Source organism: Suricata suricatta, chromosome 5 (assembly GCF_006229205.1).
Source record: "Suricata suricatta isolate VVHF042 chromosome 5, meerkat_22Aug2017_6uvM2_HiC, whole genome shotgun sequence".
Classification (NCBI taxonomy): domain Eukaryota; kingdom Metazoa; phylum Chordata; class Mammalia; order Carnivora; family Herpestidae; genus Suricata; species Suricata suricatta.
In genome coordinates, this window is record NC_043704.1 from 16,388,220 (window position 1) to 16,408,518 (window position 20,299).

At 39.0% G+C, this 20,299-nt stretch overlaps 1 protein-coding gene across 5 annotated transcripts in view; it reads left to right on the plus strand.

The window, feature by feature from the left end:
• Positions 1 to 217: 217 nt before the first annotated feature.
• The window catches only part of GRIK1 (glutamate ionotropic receptor kainate type subunit 1), a 375,366-nt gene continuing 355,284 nt past the window's right edge, over positions 218 to 20,299 (plus strand). For all 5 annotated transcript variants that reach the window (XM_029939072.1, XM_029939074.1, XM_029939073.1 and 2 more), the window contains exon 1: positions 218 to 485. In XM_029939072.1, coding sequence (XP_029794932.1) covers positions 368 to 485 — 118 coding nt within the window. In that variant the 5' untranslated portion in view covers positions 218 to 367. The remainder of the gene's footprint in view (positions 486 to 20,299) is intronic.

Consider the following 20,299-nt stretch of genomic DNA (forward strand, 5'->3'; position numbering starts at 1 on the left):
TCCCCCCCCCCATTCCATCCGACCGGAGGACGAATGAGGAAGACGTGCCAGCAAATTGGGGCAGCAACTTTCCCCAGCTGGGCTCTGGGCTCCGCGAGCAGGAGCGCGCCGATCCTCCGCCGGCGGCGGCCCACGGAGGAGGAGGGGGAGCGGCAGTGATGGGCTAGCGGCCGAAGCCGGGAGCCCCCAGCGAGCCCAGCGTCGCCGGCCAGCTCCGCGTTCCCACGCCCGCGCCCTCGATCTCTCTCCGAGGTGGTAGGGAGCGCTCAGGGTGCCGACGCCGAGCATCCCGGGGAGGATGAGGCAGGGAGCCGGCCCGGGCGTGCGGCCGCGGCTGGGGCTCGGCAGGAATTAAGAAGCGGAGAAGATGGAGAGCCGCTCACTCCTCGCCCGGCCCGGGCTCTGGACCAGGGACACCGGCTGGGCGCTCCTCGGTTTCCTCTGCTACGTCCTCCCCCAGACCGCTCCGCAAGTACTCAGGATCGGTGAGTGAGCCCCGGGGGGCGCTCCGGGCTGGCGGCTCGCGGGACGCGGCGGCTCCCGGGGCCGGCGCGGGCGCAGCGGGTCCGGGGAGGCAGTGCGCGCCGGCGCAGGGGCAGAGCCGGGGGTGGCGAGGGCAGCGCGCACGGGAGGCTCCGAGAAAGGGGAAGCCGCGTCACCGCTGCCCTCCCGGCGAGTGCCGGGCTTCCCCGCCGGGTACGGTTGGCGGGTTTTTCAATCCGGGCTCCAGGAACGCGGGCCGGAGTGCGGGGGGCCAGGCTCTCCGGCGCGGGCACCCTACCCTGCGCGCGGGGTCGCGCGCGGCGGCAGCCAGTTGCTTTGGACGCGGAGATGCGCTCTCCGGGTACCTGGGTGGACGTCGGGCGGTCCAGATGCGCAGCCCTGGTCCCTGGCAACCGGGGCGCCGAGTAGTCAAAGGCATGTCCATATCTGAAGAGTAAAATTTGGGGACCACAGGGACTTCCCACAGTCGGCTAACCCCGAGCTTCCAAGTTTTCATCCCCAACTTGGGTTCTTCTACATGGAGCCTCCAAAGTCTGGAGGGTTCCACCAGTGTGGGGCAGAGCCCGGATCTGGCTCTGTGGCTGAGAGTTCAAGGAGTGGAGAGGACAGTCAGCCAACACCAGGAGCAGGCACCCAAGCGTCCCACTGGATCCCCAGTCTGCCACGCCTGCCTGCCCCTGAGAATGATCCAGTCCCCAGTCAAGGTAACTCCCTGGAAGACCCTGGACTTTTTTCTCAGGTGGGATAAAAAGAGGCTGGGAAGCTGAATGTAGGAACCGTGGGGCAGTCTAAAGAGAGCAAAAGGCAAGGACATTAGAAGGGAGTGGGTACTTTGCTAGTGTGTGGATTCATACACTTACATGGATAGCACCCACAATGGTTTAATGGAGGCACTGGGCGATTTCTAGGCTGGGGGGGGGGGCAGGTGTTGAAAAAGCTCTTTGCCTTCTTTAATGTTCTCCCTTCCATACTAAACCCAATCTCTATCCCCTTAGTCTCAGCTTCCCCAATCAGTTGTGCCTCTTAGAGACACCAAGAGACAGCCCACAAGTGAAGCTCAGACACCACTTGGGCTTCCCAGCTTTTCCAGCCTCCCACTTGAGGTAGCAAGAGTGAAATCCTGGGTTCGAAGGGTTTCTAATTCACACCCTTTCCAGGAACCGACGGGATCTATCTGCAGGATGTGCGCGAAATAGTGTAGAACATTCACCTAGTGACGTCCCAGAGCGGCTGACATTTCTCAATAACTTTACTGATTCTGGCCTGCAATTAGCAAACATCTTTCCAAAGATGCAGAAACTAGTTCTCGTCACTCAACATGACTATTTTGGGGGGGGGGGGGGAGGAGAAGTTTACTACTTGGAAATGCGTTTTCTCTAGACATGTGAGATCCAATTTTGAAGAAAAGACCCCTAGTACTAATTTTTCCTGCAGATATGTACTAGATTACAGATAATGATAATGTGCATTTTTGGATAATTTAGACTGTTCATTAAAAGAGTTCTGAAGTATTCATTGTACAAAATTACTACTTGTAACTAAACTATCTTTCACCTTAGGTTTGTTGTAGCCTTACTTACTATCCTGCCCGCCCCCCTTCCCCCCCATGGATACAATCAACCCTCCACAATCCAGTAACAACACTTGTTTGAACAATACTAAATAAATGCTGGATGTGTAACAATTTCCAACACCTATTACTTGGCGTTTTGCTTATACCTTATATATTTTAAAAGAGACAAATCTAACAAGAGAGAGACACAGAAATCTAGACATACTAGAGCAGGCTATTCCAGCCAATAGCTCTCCTTCCTGTATAACAAACTTAAGGTAGCATTTTCTTCCCCTGCATTCCCCAAATCTAAAGGAATTCCCAGAAGGGATGGAAAAGGATGTTTTAACACATATTTGTTCATAGACATGAGTATTTACAAGCAATTATACTCATTCATTTAAAAGCGGTTTTCAAAGTGAGAGTGACCCAACATGATTCACTGACCTTAAGATCTATGGTACAGGATAATGAGATTTGCTTCTTCTAAATGGGAGCTGAAATGCACAAAGTAAAACTGCATGGCCTGATGATGTTTACGTGCAGGACAAATATCTCACTCCTGGTTCTGAGTGACTTGTGGTCCTGTGCGTACTTCAGGACCATGCTTACTTCTAAACGGACAGTTCAGCACCGTGGAAACCAGCCTTAGCTCAGAGGAAACTGTCTCTCTACAGGGAGTTTCTTGTGTTAGCCAAGTCCAACACTGAATACAAGATATCAAAGGAGTTAGGGACTAAGCAAGTGTGTGAGCTGTGTGTTTGGAGGGTGGGGAAGGTCGGAAGAAAAAGAATTGAAATGCATTCTTTTTTTAATCTCTTATCATTTTTTTTCCTCTTTCCTACAAACCACAAACCATCCAACCAAACAACCAACAAAAAGGTGCTCTTGATTCTTGACTTCCCTGTTTTCCAATAATTTAACATATCCAAAGTAGAGCATTAAATGTTAGGCACTTTGCACTATGCCTACATGGAAAGGCATTTAAATGTGTGAATAAATTAATTCGTGGTCTACTTCTCTTGTGAGTGTCTGCTTAAATTTCAGCGATTGAGGAAAGTGAATAAAAGCTATAAAATTTAGGATAAAATTCCTGCCTGCTAAATATTAGCGAAGTCGTTTAGTATGCACATAAATATGGTTCTCACACATACCGCAGCTATCTTTTGAAAAGTTTACAACCTCACACCACAGTTGAGAGACATGAAGGGGATTCAATAGGATGTAGATTCCGTAAATATTACCACTGCCTTCCAGAGGTTGCCATCAGCCTGCATCGAAGGGAACTATGGCTAGCTGCTAAGAATTCCCTGGATGATGCTGGGTCTCTCTTTGCTCTCTGTATACATACTGTGTGTGTTAAGGACCAGTTCATCTCTGCACACCTACCCCCCCACCCCTGACACACACACACACACACACACACACACACACACACACACACACTTGAGCTTCAGAATCACTTGGTCAACCAACCTACACCTGATAGTTACAGCAGGGTCTGGGTGACCCTAGGTGACAGTGGCATACCTCCATTAGTTGAAATAGGAAAGAAAGAGAAGGGAAGGAAAGGAAAGAAAAGGAACTGAAAGGAAAGGAAAAAAATACCACCTGCATATGCATTTTCTGGGACAGATGCATCATACTTCTAATAATAATAATAACAGAAAGATACATTTATAGACTATATTTTTACATATCATGTCAACATACACAGTCACAGAGGTGGTGGTAAAATCATAGAGTTGAGAGTTACGTGGTGGGCACCAGGCTTTCTGACACATGATTTGGTGTCACAAAGCACAGGTTTGGGTCGTCTCTCAGGACTTTCTAGCTGTGTCAGCAGGAGTTAGTCAATCTCACCAGGCCTACATTTTATATCTGAAAAATCCAATTAAAACAATTGCAACCTCACAGTGACATTGGTAAGAGTACAAGAAATAGAATATAAAAGTACTCTTAGCAGTATGTGGGTACATTAGTTGCATTTTAATTGTTTTGTGGTTTTGTTTTTACTTTTTTATTATTATTATTGTCATTCTCTTCCTGAACAATAGAAAATGTGCTATATTTTTTATTACACATTTAATATTTCTGAGCCCAAATCACCCTTCTCTGAACTAGCAATAATGTTGTCTGCCTTTCTTATTTCACAGGGAGGGATCAAAGAAACAATTTTTGTGATGTGCAAACAAACCACTAGAAATACATTATTATTATGTAATTAAATATAGCATATAAAGAGAAATATTGTGGAAATTTATATGAATAGTATGGAAAGTTAAATGACAACATAATTGTCCAAAGTGTGGATTTCCTTAAGAGAGAACTAAATGGATTTTATTTTACTTATCAAGTTGGTCATAATTTCTTTAAAAAATTTTTTAGTGTTTTATTTATTTTTAAGAGAAAGAGAGACAACATGAGCAGGGGAAGATCAGAGAGAGAGGGAGACACAGAATCTGAAGACAGGCTCCAGGCTCATGAGCTAGCTGTCAGAACAGAGCCTGACACGGGGCTCGAACGCACGGACCACGAGACCATGACCTGAGCCGAAGTCGGACGCTCAACCGACTGAGCCACTCAGGCGCCCCAATAACTTCATTTTTTAATATTTACCCCCTGAATACCCAACATTCCAAACTTTGTTTCATATATATTTGTTTAAGTCCATTAGCCACAATTTTTTTCGTTCTTTTAATATTCATTCTTCACTCAACAAATATTTATTACGTGCATATTCCTCTACCATAAACCAGACATAATTCTAGTTAGAGGTCGTATGTACAACAGTGAACATAACGGATAACCACATCTGCCCCCTCAAGTGTATATTCTGGTGGTGTATGCTATATGTAACCGCTGAAGTTTTCCATCAGATCTTCAATGCAGACATTTTTTATTTTTTAATTCCAAATGTTATTCTGGAAGAGTTTTCAGTTAATCTTGTTCCACTGATTTATTGTATTAATGACATTGTCAACATGGAATAAGTTGAAGCCTGCAAATGCACACAGGACAGACAGTGGGTTCATTCTGCCAAACCTAGTGCAGAAACCCCTACCTTTGTTTAGGAAGATCTGTTTGGCCTGAGGTCGATTTCACCCTGACAGAGCATGTCAGTCCTAACATGAGCTTGAGAACTCCATTGGTCCCTGAATAAGCTGAGAGAGAAATGGTCTGATAACATGATGAAAAGAGACTGGCTAATATGCATGTATTTCTGCCCATGTGCAGATCTTTTACCATATTATTTTGTGTGCATAATTCATCTTTTCCTTCATGTTAATTTTACAAGCCTAGCATCTATACTACATAAACCTGAACTGTAGCTACATTTTCTATATGATTTCTAGTCACCAGTTTTCAATGAGAAGACCATGACTTGGTAGCTTTGCCTAAGTTCAAGTGCTAGTTAGTAGAAAGTCCAGAACTTGAAGCTAGCTATTCTGATCTCAAGTTTCAAGCTCCTTGCATTTAAAGTATGCTATATTGTGTATGGACTTATCTATGCAATCATATAACCATTTCAGCTGAAATCAAACCTAAAAGAGATGAACTGTTGCTCTCAGTGATTCAGGGATAACCACATAAATCAAAGTTAAAGTAATTTATATTTGAGTTAATTTTAGACAATTAACAAAGAAAAAAGTTGGTATTGTTTTTTGATTTTCCATAATTTCTCTTTGAGAGGAGGTTAAGGAAGTCAACCCATTGGAGAGAAAGCTTTGCACCTAATGCCTAGCAAACACACCATTTATAGTTGGATTGTACACTTCATTGAGATAGTTTTGAGGGAAAATTGATGGAGATAGTCTGGTGGTAGTGATTTCCCACAGCCGCTCAATCCTCTTCTGTTGTTCCACTGATAATTAACCATATAATGTGAAAATATCATCTATATTCTAGAAATTTCCTTAAGTTATTTCTCCTAGAAGAAAGAGTGATGGAGAATTCCAGGTAGAAAGGAATTCTCTTTTCTAACTGCTTTATTCCTAATTGGCTGACCTTGAAAGGGTTTTTAAGGTGGGGAGAATGTTGCCGAGGTGGGGGGTGTTAGCTAAAGAAGAAGAAATAACCACAGACTCATGGATTTGTTGCAAAAGTGAAATGCGACATCGTATGTAAAATAAATGTCGTATGGTAGAGTTGACCAAGGTACTTCCCCTTCTTTTTCCTTGTTAATGAACAGGGAAGGAATTTTGTGCTCTAGAATAGTTTATTTGTGTGGCTAAGTAAGTATGGAGAAATTCTGTCCCTTAGAGATTCATGAGACAAGTTCATATTAAGGAGTTTCTGTGATTCTGCACAAAGAAACCTGTCTTTTGTTTAATCCATTTTCATTATCAGGAGACTCTTATTTGAATCACAGCTAGTAATGTCTCATTGAACATATCTGTTCTCAGAACATAACTCAGTAAACACTGGCCAATACAACCACTGAAATGTTCAATGCCCTGTCAGAACTCACGTGACCATACACCTACTGCTTCTTTAGGTCTAACAAAAATGCTGTCCACTCTACTTCAGAACTTTTTTTATAAAGCTTTAAGAGTAAAATTGACCTTTGAACAAGAGGTTAGGGGCAACAACCACTCTGTGGTTGGAAATTCTCATATACCTTTTGATTCCCCCCAAACTTAGCAACCATTTGCTTACTATAAAATGGAAGCCTTACTGAAAACATAAACAGTTGACAAGCTTAGATTTTGTAGTTATCTGTATCATACACTGTATCTTTATAATAAAGTAAACTATGGAAAAGAGAATGCTATTATGAAAATAATAAGAGAAAATACATTTATAGTACTCTACTGTGTTTACTGAGAAACTCTGCCTATAAGTAGATTCATGTAGTTCAAACCCATGTAGTTCAAGGGTCAATTTTACACTTAAATGTTTAGATACTTATTCTATATTATATTGAAAACATTTTTTAGATTACATTCCCTATCCTGAAAGGGATATTATTTTTCTTACTGCAAAATGCAATACAAGGCCATTTCCTTGATTTTTTTCCACTACATTTACTTTTTAACATGGTTTTAAGGGGAAAAATATTAGATTTATAATAGATTTTCCAAGATTATAATCTGTAGTAAGTTAAAAGTCTATATTTATTTGAAGTTCAACTTACTTCTTTTTAAATGCATATCTGATTTTTGTCAATGATTAATTTTTATGGATAAATGAAATGATTTAAAGTAAAAAGAAATGTATACCAGCCATGTAAACTTCATAAGTTTGTCTTGATATACTGCTGAGATCAAGCTGTCATATCAAGTTGGAAAAACCTATAATCTTAATACATCAACATTATAGTATTAGTCATAATAAATCAAATGGAAAATGGTTTATCCCAGAGGAGAAAACAAACAAGCAAACAAAGAGGTAAAAATATTTGATTTTGTATCTATCTTAATTATGAACCACTAAAAAATTTTTGTATAACGCTGTTAACATATTTATTAAATATAATGTAAGATTAGTTAGAAAGTGGAATTAAGAAGTGAAAACATTGACTAAATGAAGAGTAAACTCCTATTGACCACAAATCAATCTCAAAAAAATACTACAATAGTGAAAACACTTTCCTTTAGCCCTCTAAGTCCTTCCATATATCAATTGGTGCATTAGTTGGCTAAATACATTTGAAAGATTATCCTGTTTTATATCTTCTGATGAATTACGAGTTTATTGCTATCCTGACAGGAAAACCAAACACAAAATACAACAACATATAAAAGTCTATTAATACTCTTTAAAATTTCTACTGAATAGTGTTCCAAAAGGAGCTCAACAATGCAGATTTTTATACTAGGAATTCAGATGTCTGTTTTTATTAAAAGAAATCTAATGATTAATTGTTATTTCATCATCAATTATCAATTTGGACACTTATAATTTATTAGTACTTACTATTTTTTTTAAATGAACAAAATAATTTAATACAATGCATTGCTTATTACAACAAATAAGTCCAAGATTATAGAGTATGTTAAGGCTTCTTTGACTGATTGAAATGACCCATAAGTGGGCTGGTGCCTATATGCATACATCTCCCACGTGAGAGGGCCTAGAAACAGTGACACCCCAGTAGAAATGAGGATACCTGGCATCCAGAAACACCTGGAGAAATGTACAATTTGGGAACTGAAGAAGAAATGTACAAGATGATCCTGGAGCCGGAAAATTAAGGGAGCACTAAAAAAAAATCCCATTAACAGGAATATGTTAGTTATTTATTAATTAAAAATTTTTTGAAATGTTTATTCATTTTTGAGAGAGAGACAGAAAACAAGTGGAGGAGGAGCAGAGAGAGAGAGGGAGACACAGAATCCAAAGCAGGCCCCAGGCTCTGCAGGGCCTGAATTCACAAGCCTTAAGATCATGACCTGAGCTGAAATAAGATGCTTAACCAACTGAGCCACCCAGGTCCCGCTATGGGAATATGTACAGACACCAAGTACTAGGCTCCCAATGGCCCAAACTGTGATGATTTGCTAGATTATAACCCAAAGTATAAAACAATTGCTCACAAGTCCATACTAACATAGGTAAATGAGTAAATAAATAAATAAATAGGCAAGAAGAGAGAAATCAGGACACAGGAGAGCCAGGTGACCAAGGCCAGCATCATTAGTGATAAAATCATATCGACAGCATCTACCTTTGATGCAAATGGCACTTATCTACCTAGTTTTTCTCCCCCCAATCCAAATCCCCACAAGAAAAACATAAGACAAATTCCAATAGAAAACACCTGGCCAATACTTGTCAATTGCCAAGGTCATAGAAAACAAAGTCTAGAAAACTGTCACAGCCAAAAAAGCCTATGGAGACCTGACAAAGAGCTGTAATGTGGTGTTCTTTTATGTTTATTTATTTATTTTGAGAGAGAGCACATGAGCAGGGTAGGGGCAGAGAGAGAATCCCAAGCAGGCTCTGCACTGTCAGCACAGAGCCTGATGTAGGGCTCAAACTTGTGAACTGTTAGATCATGACCCAGACCAAAGTCAAGAGTCAGTTGCTTAACTAACTGAGCCATGCAGATGCCCATGTAATACTGAGTTTTGAATGGGATCCTGAAATGGGGGGGAAAAGGACATTAGGTAAAAGCTAAGGACATTTAAATCAAGATGGATATCACTTATAATACTGTATCACTTATAATAGTATATTACTTATAATACTGTATCAACATTGCTTCATTATTTTTAACAAATGTACTCATATAAAAAGGTATTAACAGGGGAGCCTGGGTGGCTCAGTCGGTTAAGCATCCAGCTGCGGCTCAGGTTATGATCTCACAGTTCATGGGTTTGAGCCCCGCATCAGGCTCTGTGCTGACAGCTAGCTCAGAGCCTGGACCCTACTTCAGATTCTGTGTCTCCCTCTCTCTCTCTGACCCTCCCCTGCTTGTGCAAGTGCTCTCTCTCTTTCTCTCCGTCTCTCAAAAATAAATAAAAAAACATTTTTAAGAAGATATTAACAGAGGAAACCGAAAATGGCGTATAGAAGAAGTCTCTGCACAACTCTCACAAGTTTTATGTAGATCTAAAACTCTTCTAAAAATAAGGAAATACGGTCTATTACAAAACAAAAACAAAAAACCCACATCAAGCTTCCTTAGGCTGTTCCTACTTATTCTGTAGTACATAAAGATCTGTAACTAATTGTATCAAGGGAAATAGAAAAACGATTATCAATTCCATATAATAGCTATATACATAAAGAGTTTCCTAGAGCATTATAAAAAAAGACATACAGCATATAGTGTTGGAAAAATCATCAAAGAAATAAACTTTATATAAAAATTGTTATTGGTAAAATATGATGGCTGTAGGTCTTCTTTAGAATTCTTCAATGACTGTAGAAAATCAGCCATTAGCTTTTTCTATCCATTAGCATCTAGGTTACTATTATGTGCCTTTTGTACTTAATTAAACATAATTTAATTTTTAATATCGATTCAGGCATTGTAATATACTCTGTGGTAAAGGCATTAAGCACTAATGTCTTTGAATTAATAGTCATAGAAAACTATTTGTGTGTATTTCTTTTCTTAGCAAAATTATCTACATATGCCCTCAAAAAATCAATACTTAATTCCTAGGGCCAATAAAATACTTCATAATTCAAATTGGAGAAAGGATGATAAAAATCAGTGATTTTTTAATGATGATTCTATGGCAACTTTTAAGGCTTTTTTTTTTGTTTAACTTTAAACTTCTAAAATGTTGGATTACATACTTTGACAATCCATAAATAGGAGTTGCATTTCAGTGACCTATGTTTATATCGTATAAAAACGGATTAGTCAGTTAGCACCATCTTTCAAGTGAAAAGGCAATATTTGCCTTTTGAATTCTGGGTAGTGTGTGTTTCTTTTGTTCTCAGTATATATTTGAACCCTAAGGCTGTTTCTATACATGTTCACTGAATTGGCAAGAACCGTTATTTGCAATTGTGAATCATTTAAATGTTCAACAGGAGGGGATGGTTGGGAAAAGAATAGAGTAGATCCAAGAAAGAAAGATCTATTAAATAGAATTTTATGATGAAATGTATGTGTTAAAGATGGAAAATGCTTTTAAAATGGCATAGACCATAGTACATGGTTTTACGTATTTTGGATTGAGAATGTAAGCAATTCATTCTTGCTTCTAGATAAGAAGTACAGGAGAATGAATGTAGAAAACGGAACCCCATTTATTTTGCTAAGATGGTGACTTTTTTCTTTCACTGGGGTTTCTATTAATGTCCTTGTTCTTTGCCCAGTTTAAAAATGACTGGCGAAAGTCACCATTCTGTAGTTTCTCGGTTAAACTAGCAGTCATTTTGCATACAGTTTGGCACAGTGAAAAGCGCACTGAGGTGAGATTACTTCTCTTCCTGGTGATTCTTAGCTTGGCCATGTCACATAACTTTTTAGGAGATTTGTTCCCTTGCCTGTCAGAGGAGACCTGGTGGTGAATAGGTGCGTGGATGCACCACCCAGCCCCTTCTGGATCCGAGGTCCTTCTACAATCTGCCTTTTTGTCCTTTGTGAACTGAGGTGCTGCATGAAGACATGCAAACCCATGATACTTAGCATTTATAGCCACAGCGTCGCGTGTGTGCAAATGGAACTTTGTTCTTTTTCCTGAAATTAAACTTAACTATGCACATCAGCCCCTTTTTCCAACAGGACTACATCAAAGTCCTCACTTGCAATTTAAAATGTAAATTTTTAGGAATCTCATTTCTTCCTTCCCATACAGGAATCAAAGACTCCTCCCTTTAAGCAGAGACATTTGCTATCATCCCTCCAGGACATCCCCTGGGTGTGGCTTGTATTGTCTGATCCTGGGTATTAGCTTCTCGTTCCGTGCATCTGCTGCCTACACGCCTAAATAAGGAGCCCACCTCGGCTCACTCTGGGGCTACTGACCCTCTGAGACTAGTCTTGCAAGTGGGCTGTTTACCCAGAGGGCGTTAAGGAAGAATCTCCCACAACAGCAAGTTACTTCTCAGCCTGGTTGTTATCTCAGACCCTTTGTCTTCAAGCTCACAACGATTCCACCTGAGTTCTCCTTGGTGCACCTCGAGGGAAATGTGTGTGCTGTGAGCTGTCCTCGCCCTGAGGACACAGTGGCACGTGCCAGTGCCCAAGTCATCCGCAAATCTGAGGGGCTCTATGGGCCTCTTCCCCACAGAATGCAAGAAGGGGAAACAGGGAGCTGGATTAATCTGAACTCTGAGCTTCAGCCTGTAAACATAATGGTGGTATTTAAAGCAAAGCTTTTGATATGAAGACAACAATGGGGCCCCTGGGTTGCTCAGTAGGTTAATCACGGGACTCTTGATTTGGGGCTCGGGTTCAGATCTCGTGCTTTGTGGGATCCAGCCCCACATTGGGACTGAGCTGACTGCCACTTGGGATTCTCTCTCTCCGTCTCTCTCTGTCCTTCCCCCACTCGTGCGCGTGTGTGTGCGCGCACGCACGTGCTCGCTCGCGTTCTCTCTCTCTCTCTCTCTCTCTCAAAATAAATAAATAAACATTAAAAAAATAAAATAAAATTCAGACAACAACGGGGGCTCCTGGGTGGCTCATTTGGTTAAGCATCCGACTTCATCTCAGGTCATGATCTCAGGGTTCGTGAGTTCAAGCCCTGCACTCATTGAACTCTGTGCTGACAGGTCAGAGCCTGGAGCCTGCTTCAGATTCTGCGTCTCCCTCTCTCTGCCCCTCCCCTGCTCACACTCTGTCTCTGTCTCTCAAAAATAAATAAACTTAAACTTAAAAAAAAGACAACAACAGAAGCAACAACATACATAAACTTTTGAAATTCAGTTTTCTGTCTTTTACAATCCTAAGCTTTGTAACTAGGGAAGACCAATGGGAATAAGCACCCTGCCAGTGACTGGTGGTGTGGGATGGAGGGAAAGGTAGAGAGGAGAGACTCAGGGACCACATAGGCAATGACAATGTATTAGGTTGCCAGAATGTTCTCAGGCTACAAGTGCTTTTGAAATGTCTGTCCTGTGGCTCTGTTGATCAGATTGAACAGTAGGACACACATGCCATCATCTAGGACCCAATTAACATGAAAGGATTGATAATATTTTCACTGCATCTGTGGAGCATTTATCAGAAAATAGCCAGTGTTAAACTACAAAATAGATATCGTAAAGGAAAATAATAGTGTAACAGAAAATACAAAAATTGTATTATAAATTATCATGCATTATTAGTTTAATATACTCATACTCTTCTAGGAATGATAGCTAGGTGATAAGGAAAGAGAGGGGAGACCAAAAATCTCTTTGGACAAGCTATAGAATGCATATAAGTACAAAAAATATAAATATATTTTTCATATGGCACATATACAAATAAATCATATAAATAAATACATAGATTCTTTTAAATGGTGCTTAAGACCAGCAGCGTCCTCAAAGATCCTGACATCCAACTTTGTTATTGATAGATGAGAACACTGAGACCCCGGGAAACTAGAGACAGAGACTTAGTAGCTGAGCTACAATTCATAACTTGCACCTCATGTTATTTTGTTGAAAGTTTGGTTTTCTCGGGCAATTCATTTGAAGATGCTTAAAAATCCATATTTGAATGAATGAGAAACTGTAATCAACTAATAAAACACATAAAAGTTTCAGAATATAAGGATCACAGTAATAGTTCAATCTGGATGCTCTTTGTAGAGAAGGTTGTGAGTTCTGTCTTTAAATAAAAGCAGACAAAAGAAATGGGGATGAAATACAGCCTAGGTGCAGATAATTATGTAAAGATTAAAATCCAGGGAGATCCCGACATCTGGGGAAATTATCCATAGAGAAATCATAGCAAAAATGTGTTAAACCACACGTGTCTTGAGATTGTTCTTGAACTTTAGGTTGCGTAAATAGTTCTGGTCAACTTGATTTCCAGTGACTTGAGCAGGCAGGAATATCATCATGTGCAAGGACTGTTAGAAAAATAATTAAAATAGCAATTGCAAATGAGTAGGATATAGCATAGCATTCTAGAGTGCTTAGTGTGTACTCACATTATATTTTTATTACCTTAGTTTAGTTCCAGTGAGGGTTAGTCTTCAGTTAGGCTAAATGCATTCACATACAAGGGAAGAACACTCGGGAATAACATCTATCACTCACTTTTTGCAAATGTCATAAGAAATCAGAAAGGCCATCCGCAGTATGGGGTTTCTGAGATGCATTCTCCTACCTCTGTATCAGATACAGCATCATCACAGAATGATTAATGTGATGCTTATAAAAAGAAACAAATCAGTGAACAATTCCTGCAGAGCATCCCAAACTACATTCCCTGCACTATTCCTAAAGTCTGCCCTGCCTTTTTTTTTTTCATATGAAGTAATCTTTCAAACTGACTTCTGGGTTATGAGGGTCACATTTGACCTTCCTTTCTTCCTTTGAGGATGAAGTTTTCATTTGTTTTCACACACTCTTTATCATTTGCTTATTCATTTATTCATTTTTTTTAATGTTTATTTATTTTTGAGACAGAAAGAAATAAGAGTGTGAGTAGGGGAGGGGCATAAAGAGAGAGACACAGAATCTGAAGCAGGCCTCAGGCTCTGAGCTGTCAACACAAGGCCAGATGCAGGGCTTAAACTGACAAACCATGAGATCATGACCTGAGCTGAAGTTGGATGCTTAACCAACGAAGCCACCCAGGTGCCCCTACTAATTCTTTTATTTATAGCTTGTCTTATTACAAAAAAAAATTCAAAAGGCTTACAGAAATACAGATAATTTTAACCTGACACAAATGCAATGATGAAAATGAAGGTAAAGGTAAAATAAGAGAAGGGCAGGGGTGATGTCCTACAAAAGATGCCAAAAGTGGACCAGAATAATCTATCTGAACTTTCTAGTAGCTGGAGTAAGAAGAGAAACAGGACAAGTCATAAATTTGTGCCTTGACAAATTACAGGTGTTTTAGATTTAAAAAAATGAAAGAAATTCATCATGTGATCTTGATGAAGAGAAATAATGTGATGTTGTAGAGAACATTTTGATGATGAAATCAATAGTACATCACATACATTTGTTTCTGAAAGTGCTCAGCACAACTCTATGACAAGACACCAAATAATGATTATAGCAATTCTGCAGAACATCCGAATACGGAACTCTCAAGTCATTTGGTTTGATCCCAAAGTGGCAATTTCTAGGGCAATGGAAAAACTGCATATCATTTTATGATTGCTCATCATTCTTGCTTCTTAAATCTGAGCTTTACTGGAAGGTTAGCTGCAGAAATTTGAAGGAGTATGGGATTGTAGTGAAATGCACGACTTCTCGATAATGGCAGATCAAAAACATCAGAAGATAATGATGAGGTCCTTCTAAGAAATTAGGAAACCCAAACAAGATATTTCCTTGAATCAAAGGGTACCTCACATCTGTGTGGATGAAACACCAAGAAACATGGCCGATGGTTCACTCAGAAAATCCTTCTGAAGTCATCACATCAGATTCACAAATGGATGCTACACATTTGTCTCTACTGGAGAGCAAGGCTACAAATATCAAATATTGACCAGAGTCACAAAAACGGGAAAAAAAAGGAATAAAGGGGATAAAATGAAGCTTTTCAAGACATCAAATTTAAATAATGTGTCTTTCAGATAAACTTTCAGATAGATAAATTGACCCTCTATAGGGTCATTGATAAGCTAATAATGTGCCCTGCCCACTATGATAATTTGGATTTCAGAGCTGTTGGTCTTAAATACTTTTTTCCTTACAGCAAACATAGAATAAAATTATTGTCTCCAGAAGTCAGTGCTTCATGACTATATATGCCTACTGTTAAGAAAATAATTTGCTTTGTTTAATACTATCTTGGTTTCTTAGATTTCGTGTTTTATATTTGCTTAACTGTGTGCTATCTGCTGCTTTTGAAGCTTTCATCTTTCCTCTCTGAACCTTTCAAATAGTTCATCATAATCCCAATCATCTTTTTCTAGAAAAGCTTGTGTCATTAAACAGGACCACTGATTGCATAAAGATGAAGGGACACAGCTTTAGATTTTGTTCTTCATTCGGTACCCTAGGAGCCAAATGTCTCTAGTTTCCATATTTTGGAATACTACAATGGTTTTTAGATTTTAAAACAAGCAAACAAAATCTGAAACATTGTTTTAGTTTCGGGTTTTGATCTTTCTCTGTGGATCCCGAAGAACAACTTTTAAGTTTTGTAAAAATTATTGCCTTTTTTTCTGAAAGAAAGGAAACATTCATTAAAGCTTCATGATATATTTCACTTCCAAACCCACACGTCTGTACTTTCAACCAAAAAATAACTTGATAAAGATTTCTATCACATCTGTGAAATGACAAGGTGAGCTACAAATTGAGTTAATGATAGCTTACTTCTATTTCACATATTTATTACTGTAAAAATATTGTATAATCATTATCTAGTTTCCTCTTTATCAAACATTAATGTGTATGTAGTGCATAAAAATTAGGCAGAAGTAGAACTTCCCCATTATGGCTGCCTGAGAAAAGTTTGAAATTGGCATTTTCACTGAAAAGTAATAAACAGGATAGAGAAAACAAAAAAAAAATTCATCAGAGCCTTTGAAAGAGGGAAAATGTCACATTGCAAATCAATTCATGACCATCCAACTAAGCATTCTATTTTATAAATCTATAGACAGAGCAAGTCATAGTTAAAAGGAATTGCAAAATTCCTTGTGGAAAGATCCATTTACTTACACACACACACACACACACACACACACACACACACACACACGCCTAAATGGCATAGAAACACACAACTCAGGAGCTGAGAAGTCCATTTAGGGAGTCCAGAAAGTGATCACCTTTTTGCTAGTGTGTATTTGGAAAAACCATTTTATATGAGCAGTTTAGTCTTATGTTCTAAACACTAATATTTAAGATTCTTTTGGTAAGAAAAAAATCCACAATTCTTTCTACATATTATCCTCAAAAGTTGTGTAAGAAAGTGATTTATTTAGGGAAATGTAAATGCGGGACCCAATAAGTAAAATTAAGTGAGGAATATAGCAGCAGAAGTTATGGATCTGCACCTTAGTTGCTTTTTTTTTCTTAATTTATTTTTCAGGGGGCGGGGTCTGGGGCAGAAAGAGAGGGAGACACAAAATCTGAAGAATGCTTCAAGCACTGAGCTGTCAGCACAGAGCCCTTCATGGGGCTCGAACTCGTGAGCCGTGAGATCATGACCTGAGCTGAAGTTGCATGCTTGACCATCTGAGCAACCTAGGTGCCCTGCACCTTAGTTGTTTTTAAACAAAGATCTGTACCCATTTATTTTTTAAAGAACAATCTAAGCAATATAATTTTTAACATGTAAGCATGAAGAAAATTGGTTGAAAAGGAAAGACAATGAAAATAAGTGTATTTGGGTTGTTCCTAAATACATATTGCAGATTCTCTAAGATTACTTTTCCTGAGATCCATAGTATCTATTCAACATTGTTAAATATAGAATTTGTTTTATCCACAATGTTGTTGAAGAAATAAGCAAATACATAAGAAACATTTCAAAATTAAAACATGTTAGTGGTTTTACCGACTCACCTTAAATTGCAAATATCTTTTATTGCACACAGATCATATAATATTTGGTTTATATACCAAATCTTCATTGTTACCCCAAATCTTCAGTTACCTTCTACCAAAGTAGTAGGTAGTTCTTCCGTATGTAACCATTTTGTTGATGTGGAAATTGAGGCCAACTTTCATACTCAAAATCAAGTCAATAGAAAACAGTCTTGTATTTTAACTCTCGAGGGAAAATACAGTCTGTGAGCACACTGCCCAATTTAATTGTCGGCATGGTCTATATTTGTATAATTACCAACCCTTCCTTCATTTGCTTTAATGTACAGAACAATAGCATCGCCCAGCAGGACGATTTTAGTGTGTCATTGAAAGTAGAGGTAAATCCACTTACCTTCAAAATCAGTCATATTTCCTGAGGGTAATATGCATCCAGCACCTAATGGAATACAAGAACCATGTTGTGAGTAGTAGATTTTAAATTAAAATTCTCAATTTACTACATTTCTTTTAGAACTTTCCTTAATTCTATTTTTCAGGCTTTCAGTGTACATTTATTTGCATAGCTATATTAAAGTGAGCTTATGTGCTAGGAAACACAATCAAATTCAAAAGTCTTAATTAAAGGCGTAGGGAACCTGAGTGAAATTTTAGATATTAGAAGTCTGACCTATGCTGGCCTATTATTTTTTGATTTATTTGATTTATAAGACTCAATTTTTACTTGAAAGCCCCTAGGGAATGATTACAGATTAAGATCTTTTTGAATCTGTGAAATAAAACCATTAAGAACAGCAGCAATCTGAATTAATAATGCTCTTAGAGGACCACACAATGAGGACTAACATTCGTTTTATTTTGAAGTATATTTGAAAAGCTTTGTACTAGGCATTTCAACAATGCCTTTCCATTACTCTTATATAATTATTCGAATCTGTCAGGTTTCCCCTCTAGAACAGTGATACCCCACTGGGAATAATTTTTGTCCCCCAGGGCATGTTTGGCCATGTCTGGAGACATTTTCACTTGTTTCAAATTGGGGCTGAGGCAGCTGGTACTTGCATCTAGTGGGTAGAGATGAGGAGTATTGCTCAACGTCCTACAAGGCACAGGGAAGCTACCTGCAACAAAAACTAACCAGCCCAGCATATTAACAGCATTGAGACTGAACAGTTCTAAAATAGAGATTATGAACATAAATCCAGCATAGGTGGATTTGGTGCAGATTGCTCCAGGAAAAAAAAAATTCTCAGATGGAATGGACAGAAGCAACATACCATGGTAATATTTTGCTGTAAATCAGGCATGTAGCTAGCTTTCAATAACACTTCCCTTGTCCAGCATCTATGATACCTTTTTCTGAGAAAACGTCCATCTGAAACACAAGCAGATGCTTCAGTAAGTTACCAAATTGTGCATTAGGATGAGACTCACTCCATGACTCTCCAATGCAGCCCACTGGGTATTTACATTAATGTCCACAGCAGACAGCCTGTCTTCATAGAGCTCACAGTGTAGAAAAGGCAAAGTTAAATGCCTGAGTTAAATGATCATACAAATAAATATTTAATTCTAAACTATAAAAAAGCATGAATGAGAAGATCATGGTGTTATGAGCTCATTTAATGGGAGAAACTGACAAGATTTAAAGAGGTTTAGGAATGCATCTCAGAGTAAAAAAATTATTGAGTTTTGATTTGTAAGAAAAAAGAGGATTCCAAGTAGGAGAACAGTATATGTGCAAGTTCAGAGTTGGAATAGAATGTCTTTATTAAAAATTTAGTTTTTTTATTAATACTTTTCGTTTGGCTGTGTGTGCAATAATCTTTTTCTAGTAATTTCTCTAAGTAATGGAAAAAAACTAAAGCTATTTCTTAGGTTAAAATTGCAATGCATAACCAGTTATGTAACAAATAGCTATCTCCCCCAAGATAAAATTTAAATCCTCTCTTTGACAGCATAGAGAAATGAAATAGAATGTTTTAATTATCCCCAGAGGAACTGTGAAAGGAGCCAAGTAGGGAATTTCTGTCCCCACCCTCCAAACAAAAAGTTAAAGAAAAAATATTTTTCTTGGCCTAAATCATTGTGGACTCTCATCCTGTTCTGCTTCTAGGAGAGCCCTCTCTTTCCCTCCTTGGTCAAAGAACACAGGGAATGAGAGAATGTCAAATCCACAAAGAACTCACACTTTTATTTATTTATTTATTTATTTATTTATTTATTTATTTATTTAATAAATTAAGCAAACTGAAGCACAGAGCAATCTTCATTAGTTGATACATGTAGCCAAACCTTACGTTGCCCTGAAGCATGTTGGTCATGCTGAAGGGTCACTGTATTTATCACACTGAACCTTTTCAAAACACTGTGTAAGTTTATGTCACCTGGTGTTTTCTAAGACTGAAGAAGCCATTTAAGAATCTGGTCTAATGAATAGACACTTCTCCAAAAAGGACATCCAGATGGCCAACAGACACATGAAATGATACTCAGTGTCACTCATCATCAGGGAAATACAAATCAAAACCACACTGAGATACCACCTCACACCAGTTAGAGTGGCCAAAATAAATAAATCAGGAGACTATAGATGCTGGTGAGGATGTGGAGAGACGAGCACCCTCCTACACTGTTGGTGGGAATGGAAACTGGTGCAGCTGCTCTGGAAAACAGTGTGGAGGTTCCTCAAAAAAATAACACTAGAACTCCCCCATGACCCAGGAATAGCACTGCTAGGGATTTACCCAAGGGATACAGGAATGCTGATGCATAGGAGCACATGTACCCCAATGTCATAGCGGCACTTTCAACAACAGCCAAATCATGGAAAGAGCCTAAATGTCCATCAACTGATGATTGGATCAAGAAGATGTGGTTTATATACACAGTGGAATACTACATGGCAATGAGAAAGAATGAAATATGGACAATCTTAGCAACTAGCAACGTGGATGGAACTTGAGGGTGTCATGCTAAATGAAATAAGTCAGGCAGAGAAGGACAGATACCATATGTTTTCACTCATAAGTGTAACAGGAGAAACTTAACAGAGGACCATGGGGGAGGGGAAGGGAGGAAAATTGTTGGGGAGAGGGAGGGAGACAAACCATGAGAGACTCTTGAATACTGAGAACAAACTGAGGGCTGATGGGA